Source organism: Mycetomoellerius zeteki, unplaced genomic scaffold (genome assembly GCF_001594055.1).
Source record: "Mycetomoellerius zeteki isolate Tzet28-1 unplaced genomic scaffold, Tzet1.0 scaffold31, whole genome shotgun sequence".
Classification (NCBI taxonomy): Eukaryota; Metazoa; Arthropoda; class Insecta; order Hymenoptera; family Formicidae; genus Mycetomoellerius; species Mycetomoellerius zeteki.
In genome coordinates this window covers 3,411,931-3,435,344 of record NW_017257294.1, presented here as the reverse complement: position 1 = coordinate 3,435,344, position 23,414 = coordinate 3,411,931, and the positions used below count along the sequence as shown (strand labels likewise).

General features: G+C 34.8%; 1 protein-coding gene across 7 annotated transcripts in view; it reads right to left on the bottom strand.

Moving 5' to 3' along the window:
* LOC108724685 (peripheral plasma membrane protein CASK) overlaps positions 1–23,414 on the bottom strand; it is a 159,018-nt gene that overhangs the window by 90,930 nt on the left and 44,674 nt on the right. Inside the window, exon 1 of one of the 7 annotated variants that reach the window (XM_018451210.1) lies at positions 21,449–22,126. The exons of the other annotated variants lie outside the window; for them this stretch is intronic. Coding sequence (XP_018306712.1) covers positions 21,449–22,099 — 651 coding nt within the window. The 5' untranslated portion in view covers positions 22,100–22,126. Of the gene's footprint in view, positions 1–21,448; positions 22,127–23,414 lie in introns of those variants that run through there. 7 annotated transcript variants of the gene reach the window in all.

The window sequence follows — 23,414 nt, the reverse complement described above, 5'->3', positions numbered from 1 at the left end:
GCAATTTCGTGGTTTACGTATCGCTGTGCCGCGTGTCGTAACCACGACCGATATCGCGCGACAAAGTACTCGAGTACGTCCCTTTCACGTCCATTGCAGACGACAGCATTGCGGTATCCTTCTGCGTTTCTCTCTTTCTCTATAAGCTAGGGGATTATAAAGACTACATACTTAGATATAGCTATCACCAAATCCCGCAATACCAACACATTCACCCCATCCCGCAACTCTCCACAGTTCTCTGCACCTTCCTTGGACTTCGTTTCGGTGCTGGTTGCATACTACTTCCTAAGACAATAGCTCAATAGTAGTTTATTTAATTGTACATGCGCAAAACAGTACGCGACTTAAATTATGAAAATAAATACGAAAATTCTTGCTATTTATTAATAATTGTAGATCAGGAGAATTCGAAAATAACTCTGGAATACCTATTAAAAAATCCTTTTCTTATATATACTTAAAGTTCCATATTCTTAAATAATATAGTACATATGTATATTTTTAAATACAATCATTTAAACAATTTAAGAAAAATAGTTTACGAAAACTATACTCACTTCTTTCCCTGCTATAGTATGTTGAGAACGTGATACTGAATCTGGGCTAATCTTTGAAATCATTTTCAACTAATTAAAATTTAATAAAAAAATAACAGGTCGTTATTCGTTCTATATCCGTACTTTGGCATATTTCATTAACCTAAGTAATAACTAATTCCGTGATTATTAATATTAAAGCATCTATTATCTTTTCTTTCTCTTTCCTTCCGGCTTCTTCGAATGTGTGACTGTAAGAATTTCTGATAGCAGTTTCCCGATTTTTAGCACGTACAAATCGAGCCTCACCTCACGTTTCAGGCAATTTTATCAATTTCCTACATGTCAAAGTGCCAAAACCATGTCACACGAAAATAGAAACGCGAGAAGTATCTCCTCTAATATACACAAGAAATTGCCTTTGAAGTTTTTGGCTAAACGTTACGTAGTACCTTGTAAAATCGTCAGTTAGCAATAATCTTGTGAAGACTTATATCCTGTGGATATAAGTTGAAGTATAATATTTTTTGATCTTTTAAATCGTGGAATTCATTGGCTAACATCTATTGGTCAAACGCTCAAAATAATTTTGAAGCTGAGAAAACGTTTTTTTCTTTCAATGTCTTCTGATTTTATCACAAAAATTGGGCCTGTTGAATCAGGATTATTTTTCAGTCATAAAGAAGAAAATAACAAATACATATAACAAGCTAAAATCAGATAATTTCCATATAGGTAATGGTTTATCTCAATGCTATTACTTTATCCTATAACAGTAGATATTTAATTTTTTAATATTCCATATCTTAAAATAGAGAAAAATTATAATGTGTTATATTACACGCATACTACACGATATATGTATATATACCAGTCACTTATATTTGTTCTGTGTAACAGGATGTCCGAACGACCTTTGAAATTCTACATAGATTCTCGACGTTTCAACGTGGGAATGGTTCTGTTATCTCGGAAGAGAAATCAGGCACTCAACCATGCATGGAAATTCGAAACGAAAGTAAAGGGAAAGCTGCCCACGCAATTCCCGAAACGACGCGACCTCATAGAAGCTGCAATTCACATAGGAGCCAGTCGCCATCAATCTGCACCACACATTACTAAACTAAGTGTAGGAGGTACATGACACCTTCGCCGAAACCACTCTAATCTCATTCCACTAATTAAATACATTCCACAATTGAATTATATTATTTTCAGTTATTACTTTCCAAGAATACGGATTGATTTTATCACTGTCGGGAAAAATACGAACGACAAAACTTACTAGGGGAAAGTTGCCGAATGCGTACCACTTAATCTATTTTTTATTATATTTTCCATTTGGCACTGTTTTATATGCAAATGAACATTAGAAATTGTAGCTTGAGGTTTTGGACGCTTATTATTACATGTTTAACTTTCCACCAATAACAAATTAATTTGTTATAAATCTTTTTGTAACATGCTGCAAAAGGTACGATTTAGGCAACCGGTCGCCTAAATCGTACCTTATCAATATTTTATATTATTGTTACTAAATATTGCCTACATTAACTAATAATATAAAATATTGATAAGGTACGATTTAGGCAACCGGTCGCCTAAATCGTACCTTATCAATATTTTATATTATTGTTACTAAATATTGCCTACATTAACTAATAATATAAAATATTGATAAGGTACGATTTAGGCAACCGGTCGCCTAAATCGTACCTTATCAATATTTTATATTATTGTTACTAAATATTGCCTACATTAACTAATAATATAAAATATTGATAAGGTACGATTTAGGCAACCGGTCGCCTAAATCGTACCTTATCAATATTTTATATTATTGTTACTAAATATTGCCTACATTAACTAATAATATAAAATATTGATAAGGTACGATTTAGGCAACCGGTCGCCTAAATCGTACCTTATCAATATTTTATATTATTGTTACTAAATATTGCCTACATTAACTAATAATATAAAATATTGATAAGGTACGATTTAGGCGACCAATACGTATTCGACAACTCTCCCCTACAAATAATTTAAAACTTTTTAAAATGAAGATTTTGCTTAGATGGTATTATGTACTATGGATGATATTTTTAAATATTGTAGTTGTATATTTTACTATATAAATAAATATAATCCTAATAACTGATTTAAAAAAATTGATTAAAATATTATGTGATGTCAAATATATACTTGCGATGAATTCTTATAACAGATCGCAAAATTATTTTATCGCTTATACAAGATGTTAATAATGCACAGAATTGTATTATTATTAGCTAAAATTTGTGTTAATAAATTTCTTCTCATATGTTTTACATACATCTGAAACAACATATTTGAAATAAGCACAGATTTTATATGTAAAGCTCAAAGCGTATTCAACGAGGATGACTGCACGATTGTAAGATTGATAATTTTTTAATATATGCTTGTATAACGGAAAGTTGTAGCTCCAGAATATAAAATTTTAACTCCCCAAAACTTGATTTCTAAATACGTGAAATTTATGTCTATAAAGTTTCAGACGGATAAAATTTATCAGCGGCATAAATTCCGGCGCGATAACGCGAGCGTCATCACCAGCGCTTTTAATTAGGGATCGCGCCCTTGAAACAGTTACTTGAACTTTCTACAGCCAAATTTACCCTGCGTGAAAGTATACAATCTTCCGTATAATATCTAAAACGATGTGAGTGATAATAGAAGATTCTCCAAAATCATACATTGATATAAAAAAATTTAAGTTTCAACTTAATTAATGGTTCAAACTTTTTTATTGATTCCAAAATATGTTTCACTAAACTAAAAAAATATTATATTTCACAAAACCTAATTTTTAAAGATTATGACAGAATTTTTATAGCTCCTTATAAAAATATAATTAGATGATTTATGTATAACATTGTAATTTTTACTGTTATACACAATAAACATGTACGGTCGAATTACGTTTATTATTTTGAATAACAAGTACATAGAAAGAAGGATTTTGTTGAAATATTTAAAATTGTCTAGATACAGATCTAAAAAAATTTTGTTGAAGTATTAAAATAGTATATAAGACGCTTAAGTTGGTTTTTAGAATGTCAATTTTTTACAGCATTGCTTGTCATGCTTGAGTTGTCTATAGTTTTAATAGTTCAATAAAATCTGTATCTAGTTAAAACTTTTTGCGGCATTGCTCATCGTGCTTGAGTTGTCTACATAATTTTAATAGTTCAATAAAATTATTTTCAGATCTGTATCTAGTTAAAACTTTTTGCAGTATTGTTCATCATACTTGAGTTGCCTTCGTAATTATTTTAATAGTCCAATAAAATTATTTTCAGATCTGTATTTAGTTAAATTTGTAGATACTTTAGCAAAATCGTTCTTTCCGTATAATCTAATGACAATTTACATCGAATTTTCAGCTTCATTATGCGCGCCATAATGAGCGAACGAATGCGATGCACCGTAATGCATTGCGATATATACGATTCCACTAACCATTTACAGTCAGCCTGCGTATCTTAACGTGCTCTGTCCATGAATACATATGCCAGCATGCAGTGCAGATAAGATGACGGCAGTATAAACCCTCCAATAATCGCGCAAATTTCCGAGACCAGATGGCTTTGTGCATAATTCGGCAACGTTATGCTTTGCGCCTACCTGTCAAGACGATCTCGGCAACATTAATGCTCCGCTAGAGCGCAATAATTTGGTTCCAGATTAATATTTCAGCTAGATATACATTCCCTATAGAATTCGCACTCGATGATTTATATATTTATACAATTTGCACAAGAAAAACTTTTCATAAAGAGTAACAAATATTTTAGACTCATATTTTACATGAAACTTTAAAATGTTCGGTAATTTTAAAAACCATAAAGAAATATAAATGAAATATAGAAATATAAGACTTATCAAAACATGTAACATGAAAAAATCAAGCGCAATATTGCCCTAGTTTAGGAACTTGTAAGCCGAAACGTTTCATTTTATGGTATATAAGTTTATCTCATAATTGGAAAATATAAATTATTAAATCTACCAGCAATAAAAAAACACACACACACAATTTCTTTCTTAAAGTTAATACTACCAAAAAATGTTTGTTGGTTTGTGCATAAAAACAGAACAAAAATCTAATAGAACTGGAAATTTTTGATTTATTAAAAATATTAGATAGTCGCAATTTTGCTTTCATTTATTTTCTATTGTTTTTTGTGAGTAAAATCCTATTGAGACTTTTGGTTCGAGCAAAATTGTTAAAGCACATATAACTCTAGAGTATGAACAATTACTGCAAGCGAAAGATTCAGCAAAGGCAAAACAAGTTAATAAACTAGGGCACTGACCGAAAATGTCAACATCGTTATTTGACTGTGACTTTATAACTTGTTCGCGTGCGAAAATCAAAGGTAAATAAATGTGAAGAGAATACGAAGCAGGTGCAAGTGAAATTGTTGATGGATGGAAAGGAAGTGACAATTCGGGCGACAAAGCGTTATGCATTATTGTTTAAGTAATATCTCAAGCGGATATTTTACGTTGTACAACGCCAAATGCAAGAAAATCCTTTTTTAATTTGAAGTTGTAAAAAAACTTTGGGGAAAGAACTTTCCTCTATTTTCCATTTCTATGTTCGAGAGATTTCATTCTTCTCAGATAATTACCTCAAGGTTGCGGCATTTCTAAAGATAGAAATTTTAGTGATAAATGTTTCTTAAACTTATCCAGCACTGAAATTCGTAGTTGTAGAATTATCTCATCTTGGAAATAAATTTAGTTTGTGCGCCAACTTCAGCAAATGGAAAATAGCTGCTTTAGAATTCATCATAGTATGCATCGAATATGAACAAGTTCCTAATAAGAATAATCTCGAATTCTTTACTGCTTTGACTTTGCTAATCTCAAAACTTCTTATAAAAATTGAATAAAACATTAATAATATATGGTTGTGTAACACACAATTTTCTCGTCTTTATTTTTCACTGTAAAGATAAAGACCTGCAATTTACCTTTAGCTTATTTTACTTCCGAATATTCTAGATTGTAATCTTACTTTGTTAGTTGGAAAATTTAATCGCAATAGCTGTGCTGCTCGTCTTATTCCAACTATTCTACGTCAGACTGCTGACTGTTCCAAAATCCGGCATCACGCGCCGGTGAAATGCAACGCAGCTCGTCATATCTAGGTTAATACTGAGCAACGAGCTCAATGTCGAACTTTATTAATTTCGAGGAACGCGAGGTTCGTCATTGAGCGGCAACCCATTTCAAATGCGCCATACGTATGTACATAGGTACGTATACGTCGTTAACGATTTTCTGTCAATTTCGACGTCAACAGTTTGCATCGATGCGCTGCCTATAGAAGTAATCATTATAGGTACTACGAAATCTTCGTCACGACCCCATCGTTTTAAGCAATTAACGGGAACAACACGCGTTGCCGTTATCGATCGATTTACATACTTACCCGACATAGGATTTCGGTAGCATGAATTATACACGCGGTGCACGCACTTTGCCGTGCCCAGAGGCAAGCACATACGTCGTTTCTGAAATATGCACACGATAGCACACCTGTGCTGCTCGCAGTTTAATTACATTGTACCTCGTCGGAGTATTGCACCTTCAAAGCACAACAAATACTCTTGCAAGGACAACCATCATATTCTGTGACTGATTATACACTACGACTGATTATACACAAAGAAATTCTGATGTACCTAGTCTTGTGCTTTACTTATCTTCTAGAATCTCGCCATGCCCGCGTTTGTTCTGAATATTTTAATTAGAATAGAGAACGATTGTGTACGACGAATTTGCTTGAAATTTCTACCGAATAATTTATCTTCAGCTACGATTTATCGACAATTGCGAAACAGAACTGATTAAAAATACACTATGATAATTAAGCTATTTACCATACACAAATGATAATTCTTAACATAAACAACAAATTAACTCACTTTAATATTTTAATAAAATTTGAAAATTATATTTAAAGAGAAAGAGAGAGAGAGAGAGAGAGAGAGAGAGGGATTAGATTTAAATTATAATATATTCTTTAAATTATTGTATATTCTCGATTGTATATTCTTTTGTAATTTTATATTTATGTATATAAAAACAGACAAACCAATAACTTTAAAATTAAATATAATATTCAAGCTGAAATGTTGTGCTTTACATAATAATATATTACGGTTCATAGCAGTAATAGTTTTTAGCTTTTTATTTTGTAATCTATATAACACAAAACTAAAAAAGAAATAAAGTCTAATTGTTTCATCTTCCAAAAATAAACCTATTTTGGAAGTTAAGTGTGAGCGAAAATGAGCGAACGAAGCTGACACTCTTCTTAAAAGGAAGAGTCGTCATCATTATCTTATTTCCATCTTATGAGTAACTCTTCCCCAATTAACTTCTCTCATCTTGCTATGTAGTTCGCTCCAACGGACACATCCCTTCGGCGTTCCAAATTCTTAAAATCCGTCCTATATGTACTTATACTTATTAAACAATTAAACGGCTATTAATTTTAATTCATTTAAAATATTGTTTGTAGTTTTTTCATGTTGCACATCCCCATTTTTCAAATGCCATCCAACTAGGTCATATATGTATACTTTTCTATGTACAGATCACTATAATCGGTTTAGCCGTTTAATCGAAATGAACGATACACATGCGCATTTGCACGCATGCATGATCTTCATGTACACGACACGTGAGAATCTGAATACGATTTTGATACTACAGAGTTTTAGAGATAACTGTCCTTTATACTTTTCGAGAATCTGAATACACAAAGCCGATCGCACATAAAACTCAAATATCATTGAAAAATTGTTCATTTTTATTGTCATTATATATATGTGTGCACTGAAAAAAAAGATTAGCTGCTGCAGCAAATTAAAAATGCTATGCCATATTTTACCATCTAATTTGCTGCAGCAGCCAATCTTTTTTTCAATGTGTGAAACAATTTAACAAATTTGATAGATATTATCAGAGTAAATTAAAAATTCCAATCGCATTAATTATTGTTCCTTCAGAAAATTCATTTGTTTTTAAATACATACAAATCCATTTTCCAAAATAACATAATACGCATAAGATGTCACAAACATCGATGCAATGATGCGTCAGCGACTAGCCAAATCATCCGTTCCTATCGATTAAGCCATATTCAATATCGGTTAACGTTCGCAGCATCCATATCATTAATGACCTCCCAGGGTAGTAATGACTATCCCTAATATCGATTAATCATTTAGTGAAAGATTAAAGGATCTAATATTCATAAAAACCTAGGGGCTAAATTGTCACATATAATCTGTTCGATAGATCAAGTAAATCGACACGTCAATAAGCGTTTAAATAACAGATTCTTTCACATCAATATTCCATTGTTAATGCAAAAGAAGCCAAATAAACAATTCATTCAGTACTTGGTAAAAAAAAGTAAAGATTCTAACACAAAATAGCATTTTTAATTTTATCTCAAGAAAACTTCAACTTTTTCGTTTAACGCGAGTTTTATAATACAGAGTTTTATATATTCCTAACATGAAGGAAAAGATAAAATTTTCCGTACATATATATTTTTACGAGCTTGTCATACTCGTATATCATGTCGATATTACATGTAAAGTTATTAAATTAAATCAGACGTAACGTTTCATATAATAAATTAAAGAGTATTAATTTAAGGTTCAACGTAGACCTCAATTGAATAGAAAATCTTGCGATCTTAGCATATTCATTGCGATGCTTCGTGTCACGTTAGTGCGGAAGTAAGTATCCAGACACCCTATTCAGCTCAACGTTAAATATTTACCAAAAAGTAATGAGGCACCGTAGGTATCATAGTAGAAGTTATAAAGTGAATGTGGTAGTCAATGATGAAAAGGTGGAAAGTTCTCCACAGTCTTTACGTTGCGGGCTTTTTACGTAGCGGTTTATAATAGACGTGTACATGGCGGTTGAAGAACAGCTGAAAGAACAGAAAGGAGAAACAGAAGAGGGATTATAGCAAAAGTACGACACTTGCGCAAAGTGGAGCCGAGTGTTCCGAAGAGATCTTCTTTCGTTCTGTATGATGCTAATGTATTCCATTGAAACCGACCAGACAGACTGGTAACCCAACAGGCTCCCGTGTTTTGAATAATGAACAAACTCTGTCATCGTATTCGATTTGCTATCGTCTGCCGCAGTCAAATTGTCCCGACCACGCTATTTAAAATGCTAAAGACGCGGCCGGCCTCGGACAAACGGCGAATTCGCATAGGGCGGAGGATTTATGCATCTAGTTCACGTCATAAATCTTCCAAGGGAAATGAAAAGCGCAGCGCAGTGTCGCGTCGCGTCGCCCGCGCCGCCGAGATATCCGTCTGAGAATTGAAATGGTTGCGGGCGTTGCCGGTGTCAACCTTTCCAATCTCTCTCTCAACGCGATAACTAGTCTATGATACTAGAGCTCTAGATGTACCTTTAAAGTAGCGCAAAAGTTCGCCATGTTTGACCTAAAAACCATATTAAAGACTTGCTAAACTTATTTATTTACCAAGCTTATTTATTTATTACTTACTTACTTATTAGATGATAGACCATCAGGTCAAAAATAGCGGTCGAAATAGCTAATAAAAAAGTGATTGATATTCAACTCGGATAAATGGTTGCGCTGGTACATCTAGAGTTTTATATGATATCACATCATTCATATTATGTCATTTTCTTTTAAACTCATCATAAAAGAAAAGGATAACAATTTCTATAAAATTGATACGAACGTGTTTACGTACACTTGTTTTCCGCGAGTTGATTTTTAATACGACGATAATGGGACACTTTATCTGAATTTCCAAGATGCCGTCAAGTCTTTGAATGGAACAACGTCGCTTTGTACAGCCGCGATTAAGATGAACACGCTCATTATTGTAGGCACATGTACGCGAGTTGTCGGCATTATAAGGCCTATGGAATGCGTCATCGTGTGGTTTCACAATATTACTGCGTTATAAACGTGAAGGTTGTTTTTCCATTGTCGGGAATAGAAAACGCGCGCTGTAGTCGCTCGCACACATAGCAAGATGTGAGTGAAATATATAAATTTTCGCGCTTCCACCATGTCGTAATGGTAATAATGTTTTAATGCAATGCGATCCATTTTTTGTTGATGATCTATATGACGCACGTAAATTTATGATTTCCGTCGAAATGTCACATAAATCGACGAATATAGCGTGGGCCGTGACGCATCGACGGTTATGTCTATTCGATACTCCCTTCTGTATGCATTGAGTGTTTTGCAATACGATTGCAACAAGAGCTACGAACAGATATTTTATTATATTATCTATCCTACACGTCTAAGACCTTTAAAGCTACTTGCAAATTGACTTTAGTACAGGTACCTGTACTTGCAAATCGACTTTAATACCTGTACGTCGTATATATAGATATAAGTTTTAAAAAAGTTCTTTACTAAATCTTTCTCGACTTGAAAGTAAATAGACCAAAGTAAAAGTGAGACTGATGTAAAAACAGTTCTTTACAGCGAAGAAAATGGAAAGAGGACTATAAAACAAAAGTTCCTAAGAAGCCTCATTTACATCCCTAATGCTTTGACTTACGAAACTATCGATCGTGACGTTCATATCTTTTGCGACGTCATTAAATTGATTTCCACGACAATAACAATGTAGTTTTTCATTGTCGAGATAAAATGCGCGGCATAAGGTTCGCAATTTAAAATATATATATCGATTATGGAAATACGAGATTCCTGACAAACGAGTCCGCTGGTGCGGCAAACGCATTAACCAAATTGTGCATTCTCGAGAGGTGATCATGACAGAGAAGGAAATAGGAGAAGCAACGAAGGAAATCACCATAATTGTGCGCTCGTTGCATCGAGTGTCGCAACTTGCGCCACATTGTAGAAATAATAGCGATGCTTAACCCCCACGATTTGCAAAGATGATTCCGAAATTATTGCATACGGAAAGAACAGCTTTACTAATATCTAAAAGCTAGATACAGATCTGAAAATAAATTTTGTTGGACTGTCTAAATAATTATGTAGAATGCTCAAACTGACTGCTAGAATGTTAAAATTTCTTGTAGCATTGCTCATCATATGTTTAAGTTTCTTACATAATTATTTTGATAATCCAATAATATTATTTTTGGATTTGCATCTACCGAAATTTTTAGATAATTCAGCAAAATTGTTATTTCCGCGTGCACATTATTGTTACACTTCTACACGGAAAGAATGATTTTGCTGAAGGAGATCTAAAAATTTAGTTAGATATAAATCTGAAAAATAATTTTGTTGGATCATTAAAATAATTAGGTAGGATGCTTAAATTATTTTGGTAGTCCAATAAAATTATTTTCAAGTCTGTATCTATAGTTAAATTTTGAAGTACTCCAACAAAACTGTTCTTTCCGTGTACATTTTTATTTGTCTGAAAAATAGAATACTCTTGTAAGAATACTTTGTGTTTGAATATAAGTCATTACACCCACATCGTAATGACAGTAAAGTTACAATAAAGCAGCCCTGAATCGCATAGTTTTCTCAGACTGAATTTAAACATTGATTTCTTCTTCTGACCTTTACTTTTCCAATACATATCTTTGACCTAATTTTTTAAACATGCATTATTTGATGCCGCTACCGGGTCTAAGAATGACAAAACTTCCTGCTTTTCAACACCTCTTAAATAAATTTTTTGTAAAACTGAATTCTCGTGTCTATTTTAGGAGCCACAATGTATACGAAGACCTAAATGGAAACTTGTATTGTCTACCAATATTTTTAATAAAAAATATGCCTAAATAACACACATATATTTATAGAAACGTATGTAAAGATATATTTAGACAAACATACATTATTTATAAATGCATTTGTCTATTATTCTAAAAAAATTCATTGAAAAAATGCGCTGTGTGAGTGCGAATAGAAGATTATGAAAAATATAATTCTGCTAAAAATAGCTGGAATACTTTTCGGAAAATAGCGGATACGAACATGAATGCATCTATCTGAAAATCAATCACTCATGTGTAAACAATAACAAATAGAAAAGGAGACGACAGCTGAATAACCATTTAAAATTTCATCTGTACTACGACATAAACAATCTTCCGGTAGGAATCTTGTTTACCTCCGAACTGTATTGAACTTCGAAGGATATTCTATTGTTCACTGGACATAGTCCAGTGTGTACGGAAACAGTTAGTCCGTTTAGACAATAATTAGTCCCTGAGGGAGAACTACGATGGACGAAGGCAAGTACTTAATTGCTACCTTCGGTACTCCCGGTTGTGAAAATGAATGCACTACTTGGTATTATAACGAGAAAGTGAGACAGAGAGGGAAAAGAATCTCATTGACCTTACACGTTTATCCATTCTGTTCCTTCACGCCGCAGTATACGTTTACATAATGAATGAGATTGCAATCTAACACGCGTAGGCGGGGCATGCCCGAAAAGATTATTTAACGTATGTTAGTCAAGTAATTAGTTGAAATAAACTGGCGCGGAAGTAACTTTTTCTCGTTATGACATTAGCAAGTTAAATGCATTTGCGATAGTAGATATAAATGTTTGCAGTACTTTTACAAATAACATTATACATGTGGAACTTGCTATTCGTAATATTAAAATATGTAAAATGTTACACACACACACACACATATATGTATATACATATATATATATAATCTTTATATATATAAGCTTATATATATAATCTTTATATACATATATAAAATAATCTTTCATTCAGAAAACAAGAGATTAAGCAGCTACAAGCCAGAATCGTAGTTTCAGTGGCACATATTAAAAACCAATTCCTACTACAGATTTCACAGCAGGATTAATTCCTGGATACCATATGTATAATGGTCGTAATCCGACAAGCGTAATATTGAACATGTTATGGATACTATCATTTCTGTGATGATAATCACTTTCATATATTTTCAACAAAATATCAAAGAACACATTTTAAAATTTCAAAATTTTAAATAAACATTTCGATTAAAGATCCTAAGACCTAAGATCAAATTTAAATAACAAATTAATTCAAATTGTCTATTATTTGGATTAAATATTTTCTTATAGGTGTTCAAAATGCATATAGGAATTTAATTTCTACCATAAATAAGAAATTTATAAATTAAGTTCTACAATTGTGTATAGCAAAAATATTTCAGTTTTTATTCCGGCTGAAGAATGTGGAGAGTGATGACTTTCGACAGTTCCGATGTAGGAACTTGCTCAAGAACAGAACGAGCATATTTCAAATAGTCAGACCACAGATTTTACCCGCGTTTCTACGCATAACTGTCAGAAGTTATGCAGTCATGTACGAAATCGAACACGAATTTTCAGCAAAAGGTTTACAAGAGAGATCTTGCTCTTTTGAAAGATCATGCGATTCCATGAAACGTGTGTGTGTATATATACATATATATATATCTATGTATATGTATGTATACACCTTAAAAACCATATTCAATATACAGGGTGTTTCCAAATTAAATGGCAAAACTTCGGGAGCGTGTAGAGGAGTAAAAAACTAAGAAAAAAAGTCCTATAGACATATGCTCGTTTTTGCTCCGTTTCAGAGAAATCGAAAAAAAATGTTTACATTTCTTGCCATATCTAGCACCGACATATTTGATTACATTTTCCACTTTCTGTTATGAATTTGTCAGTCGCTCTTTGAAAGCCTTTAACAGTAGATGAATTTTGTCTTTTGCAATATGCCGCGTACGTATTCTAATAGTGAATATGCTGATATGGTTTTTGTATACGGTTTCTGCAACGGTAATGCTTTAAAGGCGGTGCGAGAATATGCACGACGATTTCCAAACAGAAGAGTGCCAAACCGAAGAGTGTTTATGTTGACATTTAATAGATTGCGAGAGACTGGAACATTTTCAATTCGACAAGAAAACAACCGATTTCAAGCAGCGTTACGAAGAGATTTGCAGGCAGGGAATCGTATTTTACAACATTTTGACAATCATCCTGAGACCAGCGTTCGGAATGCGTCGGCTGTATTGGGAGTGTCACCACAAACAATTTGGCGAACTGTAAAAGGAGATAATCGCTATCCCTACCACATTCAAAAAGTGCAAAATTTATTACCTCAAGATCATTGGAACAGATTGAACTTTTGTAACTGGTACCTTCAGACATGCCACAATGATATTTTATTTCCATCTAAAATAATGTGGTCAGATGAGGCAACATTTACCAGAGGTGGAATAATTAATCAAAGGAATTATGGGCTCATCAAAATCCCAGGTCTGTTAGAGAATACAAATTTCAGCAAGAGTTTTCTGTTAATGTCTGGCTTGGAATTTGGAACGACGTTTTAGTGGGACCGTTTTTTTTACCTGCAAGATTAAATGGGGACCGTTTTCTAAATTTCTTGGAGAATGAATTTTCTGACTATTTAGAAAACATCCCATTACAACAACGTACTGAAATGTGGTTTCAATTAGATGGATGCCCTGCTCATTACAGCAGAGTCGCTAGAACCTGGTTAGATAGAAAATTCCCACAACGATGGATTGGACGTGGAGGAGCAGTACATTGGGCAACTCGTTCGCCCGACTTAACGCCATTAGATTTCTATGCATGGGGTACTCTGAAGCAAGAAGTTTATTCTTCGCCTATTCAATCAGAGCAACATTTGAGAAATCGTATCGTAGCTGCAGCGAACAGAATATCGCAAGAACAGTGCCTGGCTGCTACAAGAGCCGTGTTTGACAGATGCAATGCTTGTATTGCTGCAAGAGGTGCACATTTCGAACAAAATCTTCATTAAAAAGTTTATAAATAAAATAATTAAAATAATAAATTAAATATATTTTTTTCTTTTTTCGTGATTTCCTGCGAAACAAAGCAAAAAGGAGCATATGTCTATAGGACTTTTTTTCTTAGTTTTTTACTCCTCTACACGCTCCCGAAGTTTTGCCATTTAATTTGGAAACACCCTGTATATTCTACTAAAATTCTAGTCGGGTTAATCTTATATGTTATAAAGACCTGGTTTGATTAACCTAAGATAATCCTGAATAAGATACATCTAAGAAGGTTCTCATCAGGTTTGAGTATGGTTGACCTCGTTTCTATAATACGCAGCCACGCCACGAGATGGACGCGTTACTCGTAAGAAGAAAACGTCCACAAGTTCTATAAGAAGGCGTATGCAAGTCGATTTGGATAATCTCCTAGAGATTATAAAGTTCCTTCCGAGTATGCTTTCTGGACCTCTGAAATACTATATGTTTTTTACTTCTTTTGGAATGTTAATGCTAAATTGATAGCATTTGAACAATTCCCGACTTAGAAATTGATTCAGTGATTTTAGCAAGTCCTAGCCAGATTGATCTTATTTCATTATCAAGTCCTGATAAGATCCTTGTCAGGTCCTCATCAGGACTTGATGAGGCTATCCGGATAAGGACCCGACTACTGTGCTGCGTTACATGACTGTTTAGATCCCGATGAACTTACCTAATCAGAACCTGATAACGAAATAAAGTCAACCTGATTAGGACCTGCTAAAATCCCTGGATAAATTTCTAGTTGGATACACACACACACATACACACACACACACACACACACACACACACACACACACACACACACACACACACACAATATATATATATATATATGTAACCGCATATTATATATTTGAAAAAACAAGAGAGAAAGGGAGAAATTTCCTATTTTAATCTTCAAATTATAAGTAGCATAATTTTAACGAATAAAAAATATCAAATTTTTTTTAAATGCATTGCCATTAGATGAAAGCTCTGCTTTATATATCAGAAAATAATATTTTCGTGACATTTACTTATGTGTGAACAAAGAAGCACCTTGTCGTCCCATAGGTATGCACGAGAATACTGCAACGTAGGAGAAAACGTAAGATAAACATACTGCATACACTGCAGACACTTTATACGCAAATTTGAATGAAATACAATTTTATACCGAATAACTAAAAAAATATTTGTTAAATAATCATTTATAGACTTTTAAGGTGCACAAAATATCATATTCCATTTTAATTTGCATCTCCCATTTTTCATTATCATATCTAATATAAATTTGTGAAATCACATATAAAAATGTATCATGGATAAAAATTGTTTGTCGATAATCGCAAGAAATACAAATTTGTGACATACATCAAGTAAAATTTCCAGACAAACTGTTCTCCGATACACCATGCGTCTCGAGTCTTCGAAGCGAACATTCAGAATTTCAACGCGTGAAAAGTTTCTGCCGCAGAATTGAATATACGGACGTACATTCGCGCTTTCTTATCGTATGAGCGCGGTAAGAAGAGAAAAGTTCCGGAAACGGGGAGCATTATCAAGGCATCGACGAGTAATGTCTAAAAGTTGATATTTCCAGCCGTGCACGCGAAACTGAAAATTCGCAGGTGAATCCGCGAAAAGATTTCCGTTTCATGCTTTGCCGAGAGCGTCATCTTGCATCCGCAAATCCGGTGAACTTTCAGAAGTGAAGCTATACGATATATATTTAAATTAATTCCAGATATACTAGGAATATAATGCAAGAGTATTTCAGTGGGCAATAATATTTTAAAATTTCTCTATGATACAAAGCGTGTCCAAGAGTAGCAACAAACACTTACGTAGCTGAAAGTCAATCATCTAATCAGATGTATGTACATAAAAAAAAATATAGTCAATGGATCGCAAGAATAAATTACATCCACCGAATAAATAAGGATACTGTATAAAGATTTTCTGTTCATTAATGAATCTTGTCTATTTAAAGTATAAAATATTTTAAATAAAAATATAATATGTATATATATACATATATTATATATACATATTATATTTTAAAATAATTATGTGTCTTGTCTCATAATGTTTCATATAAATAAAATATATGTTTCTCTTTCTTCTTGTTTTTGGAAGAATTATACATGCAAAAATGTAGAACAGTCAGTCATAAAGAAAACATATGAGTAAGATAAATGAAATAAATTGTTGCGAGGTGTAGCATGTTCGTAAATCAAGCAACAGTCCTCTGATGGATCGCTTTAGCGACTTTTATTTTCTTTTTTATTTCTCGTATCTCTCTTTCTTTCCCATCACCGAAATCTGGTCTGCATAGTTTGCCATAATCCAACCCTTTCCGCAGTGATGATGCGTTATGAAATACGACTCGTCCTTTGAAAATTGTAAAATATTTCATATATTTCAAAATCTCTACTCACTCAATTTGCCATTTTGAGATAATATTACAATTATGGTAAATGAAAAAGATGTCCTTGTGTCATAACATGAAGCACGTACTGTCGTAATTGAAAATATGAGAAATATAAACCATTTGCAGTATGAACTAAACTTTATCCTAAATGCGCAAGTAAATCGGATTTGAAAACGCTGTTGAAACATAACAACGTTTGAGTAGAGAAAGAGAGAGAGAGAGAAAGAGAGAAATGTTGGCACTAGAGATTAAAAACTGTTTTATGCAACGCGTTCTGTCTAACGATATTATTTACCATAACAGTGTGCGTTAATCTAGATGTAAAATGATAGATGCCAAACACTGTGACAATCGCACGTCGTATCAGCGAAATCGAAACGAAAAATGTTATCATATTTTACTGTAGAGATATACGTTTGAAATGATTGCGGCTTTAGATCGGTGCCCCATGTTATCCGTAAAAATGTGAGGATTGCTTTGCGACAATAATTCCACGCATGTTTCGACGTAATTTCCTCACTATCATGTTGAATATCATGAAGAAAGGGATAAACGAAAGAGATACAGAGCGATAATAACCGTCATGCCAAATAGGAAAAAGTAAAGTCGACCTCTGAGATCGCCGTTTTTGGTACGAGAGGCACGTAAACCACGCGACATTGTAAAAGTCTCAGACAGGGCGACGACAGTTGGCAGTGTCTCCGTTGGATCGGCTTGAGTACACGTGAGAAGTGGTATAAAGAAAAACGATGAGAGACGTGGTGCAGAGCATGCTAGATGGGCGGACGAAGGCTTGATAAATTGGGTTTCTCGCGATTACGGTTAGACAACGTAACATTGCTCGTACAATCCGCGAGACTAAAGAATCCCCCGGTTCTTACTTATCTCCACGTTGGAGCTTGAGAAATTTTCACACCATTCTATGTGTTGAGAATTCTTGACGCGTTTCATTTAGTTAAAGCATGGTGATGGAGAATTTGTCTAACGTTATGTCGCAATTTGCGTACATAAAGACAAAGTGTAACGTAAATAAAGGGTATTTCTGAATGGAATATTAACATTAAAAATCCAGAATTATATACGTTTTAAATAACAAAATCGTGAATTAGAAGATCTGTAGCAATAACAATATTTCAATGTAAAATGTAAACATTGCTTTTGTAGAAAATAGTACGAGAAAACCGAAATAAGGTTACCGCTTAATTGTTTCAAGCGCGCGAATAATGAAGAATTATTTTTTAATTAAATACAGTAACGCCACGTAATTGCGGGAACCACTGATAGAAATTACAAAATCAACAGAAGTGTCATTCTGCAAAATAATTAATATTTTACGATGGATATATAATATAATAATTAGATAACATAGTTATTCATTTTTTGTAGAGGTTATTAAAAATACAGATATAAAATAACCAAGAAATTGATTTTCATTCATAATTAAAATCCTTAACAATTCTTTTTCGACATAATATTGTCAAAGCATAAATCATTTTTCACAAAAAAAACCTATCAATTTTTAATCATCCGTAATTTAAGAATTATTAGCATTTTGACAACCTTATATAAAAAAAAATATACATTCTATAAACTGATTAAGAGGACATTTACAAAGAATGGGGACCTATTTTAGAACAATGCTGCACATATACATACAGCATACGCATTATACGATGCTCGTGATTCATATTAAAAATATATCAAGAGAGAACAAGGACAAATAAGAATCGCGCGCAGATGTTGAAGCACTAATATTAAGTAAAAATCTCACAAAAGCGTTGAAAAAGCTTACGTTTCAACTCACTTTTAAGCTATTCTCAATGCACTTCAGAATTGGTCAGACATACCGATAAGTACATACAAATATGTAGGTCATCATAACTTAAGTCCAGCAATGGTATTTGAGGGAGATTCAAGCCAAATAAAATTTTGCAGAAAATGTCACTAGCAGTTGTATGACTGAGTAGGAAATCCAGTGCTCAATCCGTTAATGGACACGAGTTATACATCAAAGTAAGAGACAGTCGAAGATTAAAAGTAAACGTAGCAGACAACGGAAAGAATTAAAAAAGTAATCGATTGATGTCAAGTTTATGATTAAAAAATAGTAATAAGTATATAATATGTCAGAAGAATAACCGCACAAATCGAAGTCAAGATATGAATATTAAAAATTATATTAAAAACTTTATATTATGATAAGATTAAAGACGTTTACAATAACTATGTCAATGTATGACTTTATCGAAATACCCAAATAAAACACGGACCGATACGATGTTCAATGAAGTAAGCTTACACGGCGTGTTCTAGACTGTTCCTAACGCCGCAATGGTATGGAACGTAGTTCGGAATCTATATTCTATGACTGGTCTAACTAACCATGTTGCGGTCGTATTCGCAGCTGCGATCTGCAGATGCGACTACCGCAGTTACATAGTAATCTCATTTACAAATTCGTCAAAGGAATAGCTCAGAGATATGGAGTTACACCTGTTATTATCTATCTTGCATGCGTAACACACAATGCCATCGATCCTATATTACCATCCGTATTACTATCGAATAGATAATGACGTCCGACCCATTCATTAAGCCTCGATATAACATTCCAAATTTTGATGAAAAGCTCTAACTACAATAGGAATCTAAATATTATATAAATTTTTTCCTATCTAGTATATAACTAGATTTTTACCTTGTAAAAAATATAACGAATATCATATTTATATGGTATTTGCAAAAAATGCAAGAAATTTGCGAGCTTCTGTACTAGTCGCTTTTACAAAAAAATAAATAGAAATAAAATCAAATAAATGGAAATAAAATTAAGCATAAGTAAAAAACGGCAGTTAAATACATTTTGAGCTCTTTCTATTTATTTTCCAATGCAATATTCCTCTCTCATTGTTAAGAACAATGAGATCAGTATTTTACCTTTTTTCTCATTTGAGGCTCTTTAAATTAGCCTATAAATTTCAAAAGGTACCCCGAAGAATTCAATGCCCGACAGGAATTACGAGTCTTTTATTTCGCACAATTTCCAAAAATATTCAGGCATACACATCGTACATGTCATATATTGGCGACATTAATTTTCCCTGAGTATCGAGTGCATTGGTTTGCCAAACGAATGCAGTTGTGTGCATTTTTCGTTATTTTTACGTGTACGTGCGATACATTCCGAGCACAAGCTCAATCTAGATGCGATTGTGGATCGGACTCTACGATATGGCTAAAACGAGCGCGACGCATTTTTCTTACGAAATAAACGCGCCACTGAATAAACTTGTAGTACATTAGTACACTCTTACGTAAAATTTCAGCGAGAAAGCTAGCGTGATAATGCGGGAGAATTTCCAGTTGTCATGTATAATGAAATTAGGTTCACACGTGATAGCCATCCTAGTATATTACGATATCAGTATAAAATGTAGGTAGTATAAATTTGAGTTCTCGCATTCTCGTTATCATTTATATGCACAAAAAGAAAAATTCAACGGTTGGCTGAATTAACCAACCGTGAAAATTTCGCAAAATTTGAGAATTCATTTAAACGCGCGCTTAATTCGAAGAAAATCTTTCATTCTGAAATTATGTTACTAGAAAGGTGAACTATTTGATTACGGAAAGTTATACAGCTTAGTTATTCAAGGAATTAGAACATCCGCTTTTCGTATTAAGCATACCTAAATCCTTGCATTAAGCTTTAGCACGGAAGGACTAATGTTTACTAGAACACTCTGCGGACTTAGGTTGACAATGAACAGTAAGTAGATTTGCCTGAAACTCTGTGACGAGATGATTTTAAGGTCTAATATCGCGATTAAATGCAATTCCGATAGCAAAATAATAACAAAAATTATATAACTGTTTAATTTATATTTTTTTAAATATGATCTTGAGTCATTCATTTATAAAAAAAAGTTAGATAATTTGAACTCTTTTATAATAATTCTCACTCGAAATACAATTTGAGAAACACAATCTCGAAATTAATTATTGATTACTACCTGTATATTATAGAATAATTTAAATCTAATCAAACCTAATTGTGTATTAATGACGTTGTGAGAAAAAGTCAATTTGGCTAAAATTTATATCATTTAATATCAATTAGAACGAAAATACTGCTATTCTGTTAGAAAATAAATTTACAATATTTTCTTAATTTTATTTTCAAGTTTCATAACGATCATTATAACAATTAAAATTATTTTCTCATGTAATAAATCACGTACATAAACAATTAGTGTAAAAAATTTAGTAAATGTTCCACATAGATTTATATATATTTTATATAAAAATTATATACAGAGCAATTATCAGGTAACAGTTAGAAATTATGGAAAGCAACTACTTGGATATAGAGTGTACTTATTTTTTCAACGTTGTTATTCGACCTATCGTTCTTATTCATTATGAGGCCGCACGTGGAGATCCTGTGGATTATAACATCTACGTCTATCGGTCCATTTAAATATGCGGAATAAATTGCACAATCCTGTAGCATAGCGAGAAGAAACGAACAATAGTATCACTCTCATCTCACTTGGACAATAGCCGACATGTTGCGGATATGCGAGTGTGCTTTACCTGTGAATGCGAATGGTACTCGGTGCCGGCGCCGTTTGGGAATCTGAACCGGAAGGGACTGTGTACGGGACAGTTGATGCGAAACGGGCTTTCCGCGGGTAGTCTGGGCGGTGGATGGGTATGCGGCCCAAAAATCACGCAGTCCATCGGCATGGGTCGCCCGGGAGCGTGATCGAGAGATCTGCAAGAATAGTTCATAGGCGGTCGTACGGCTGAATGTTCGACCGACGGTCTGCCTGGATGCTGCGCTTCGTGCTGTCGATGCTCCAGCAGCCGTGATATGTGCTCAGTCGATCGACAGCCGTGCTCGTGAGGCCTTCCAAAGTGATGATCGTGAATGTAACTGGAGTGATCTTTTAGCCGACAGGGATGCTCTATGGCGCGCATCATACGGCCACGATCCACGCCGCTCCCTATACTGCTCGGTGACATCGAAGATTGAGCGATGGGATGATCTACGACCGAACGCGGTTGCTCCGTACGAATTTGTTCCATTGACCTGCTCATTCCCTCCATCGGTCGCATAGAATGATGATGTTCCATACGTATCGGATCAGATGGTGGTTGACGTATGATGGAATCGATCGATCTCATCGATTCCATCGATCTCATCGCTTCTGTCGAACGCATACCGTGGTCGAACGGACGCATCGGTGAAGGATCGGTCGATCTACACGGCCTCTCCCAGCATCGCGGCACCGTCGCCGCACCGCTTCCTCCGCCAAGCACTCCGCCACCGCCACCGTGACCTTGAGGTATCCAACCACCCGCATACGGATGATCCATTGCCGTTACGAGCCGCCGTTAGCGCGCTCGTACTCACGGATCTCGTAGTCGCATGGCCCTGTCCGGTGCCATGATCTGCCTTTATCCACTGCCGCGTCGTCACGCACTGTCACTCGCGAAGCTTGACGCACGCTGTCGCTGGCGCGTCAGGATGCGTCACGTCGCGCGCCACGAAGAGCGCGCTCCAGATCGGCGAATAAGAATGAGAACGAGCACAGAAGAAATGGACCACGAGTTGCGACGTATGAGACGCGAAGAAGAGGTACACAAACAGAATCACGCGTAAGAGCACGCGGAGGTGACTGTCGAACGGGAGAAACGTGAGCAAAAAGCGAGGCTGAGAGACAGAGCGCGATTGGAAGACGGAAGTAAACAAAAATCGAGAGATGCAAAACGAAAATAAAATATTGGCTATCCAAGAGTTTCTTCGCGAACTAGAAAAAAGTTCGAAAGATAAAGAAAGCCGTGCACGAGTGCGGCAGCGACGGAAATCCGACGCATCGCGATGCCGCGCTCCCCAACACTGAACCTCGCAGCCTCGACTGCCGCGCAGTCCCTCCACGCAAACCAACCGACCGACCCACTATCCTCGACAGCCACCCTCACCCCCCGCTACCTAGTCATCCCTCCCACACGTATATACCCTTCCATACCCCGACGTGTCTCATCCGCCAGCATCACCAACCCCTCAGCGGCAACGCGGCTCTCCTTCATCCCTCTGGACCGCAATGTTCGCCCACCACCTAGGGTACAACTCTCCTTTCTCACCCTCTCGCCCATTCCTACCGACTTTCTTCCTCGAACTCAACCGCAGTACCTCCTTTCTTCTCCTCTTCACGAAGTGTCGCTCCTTCTCCCGTAATCTTCTACTCTCGCTTTTCGTCTCATCTCTTACTGTTCCTCTAATTTCCATACCACGAACAATCACCACGAATTTACCGTTCATCCTCCTTTTCTAGCTCAAATTTACCTTCGCTGCTCTTACATACGATCCCACTTGTAAACCTTTCTTTCGCGTCCAAACGTTCTATTCCCGTTTACCCCTTGAATTCATTCACTGCTTCTTTAAAAAATCAGAAATGATTGGCTCTCTTTTGACTTCTTCTGTCTCATTTGAATGCCAATTTCTTCGTTACTCAAGGAAACCAGGAAGTGGGTCAGGAGAAGTAGAATGCTTGAG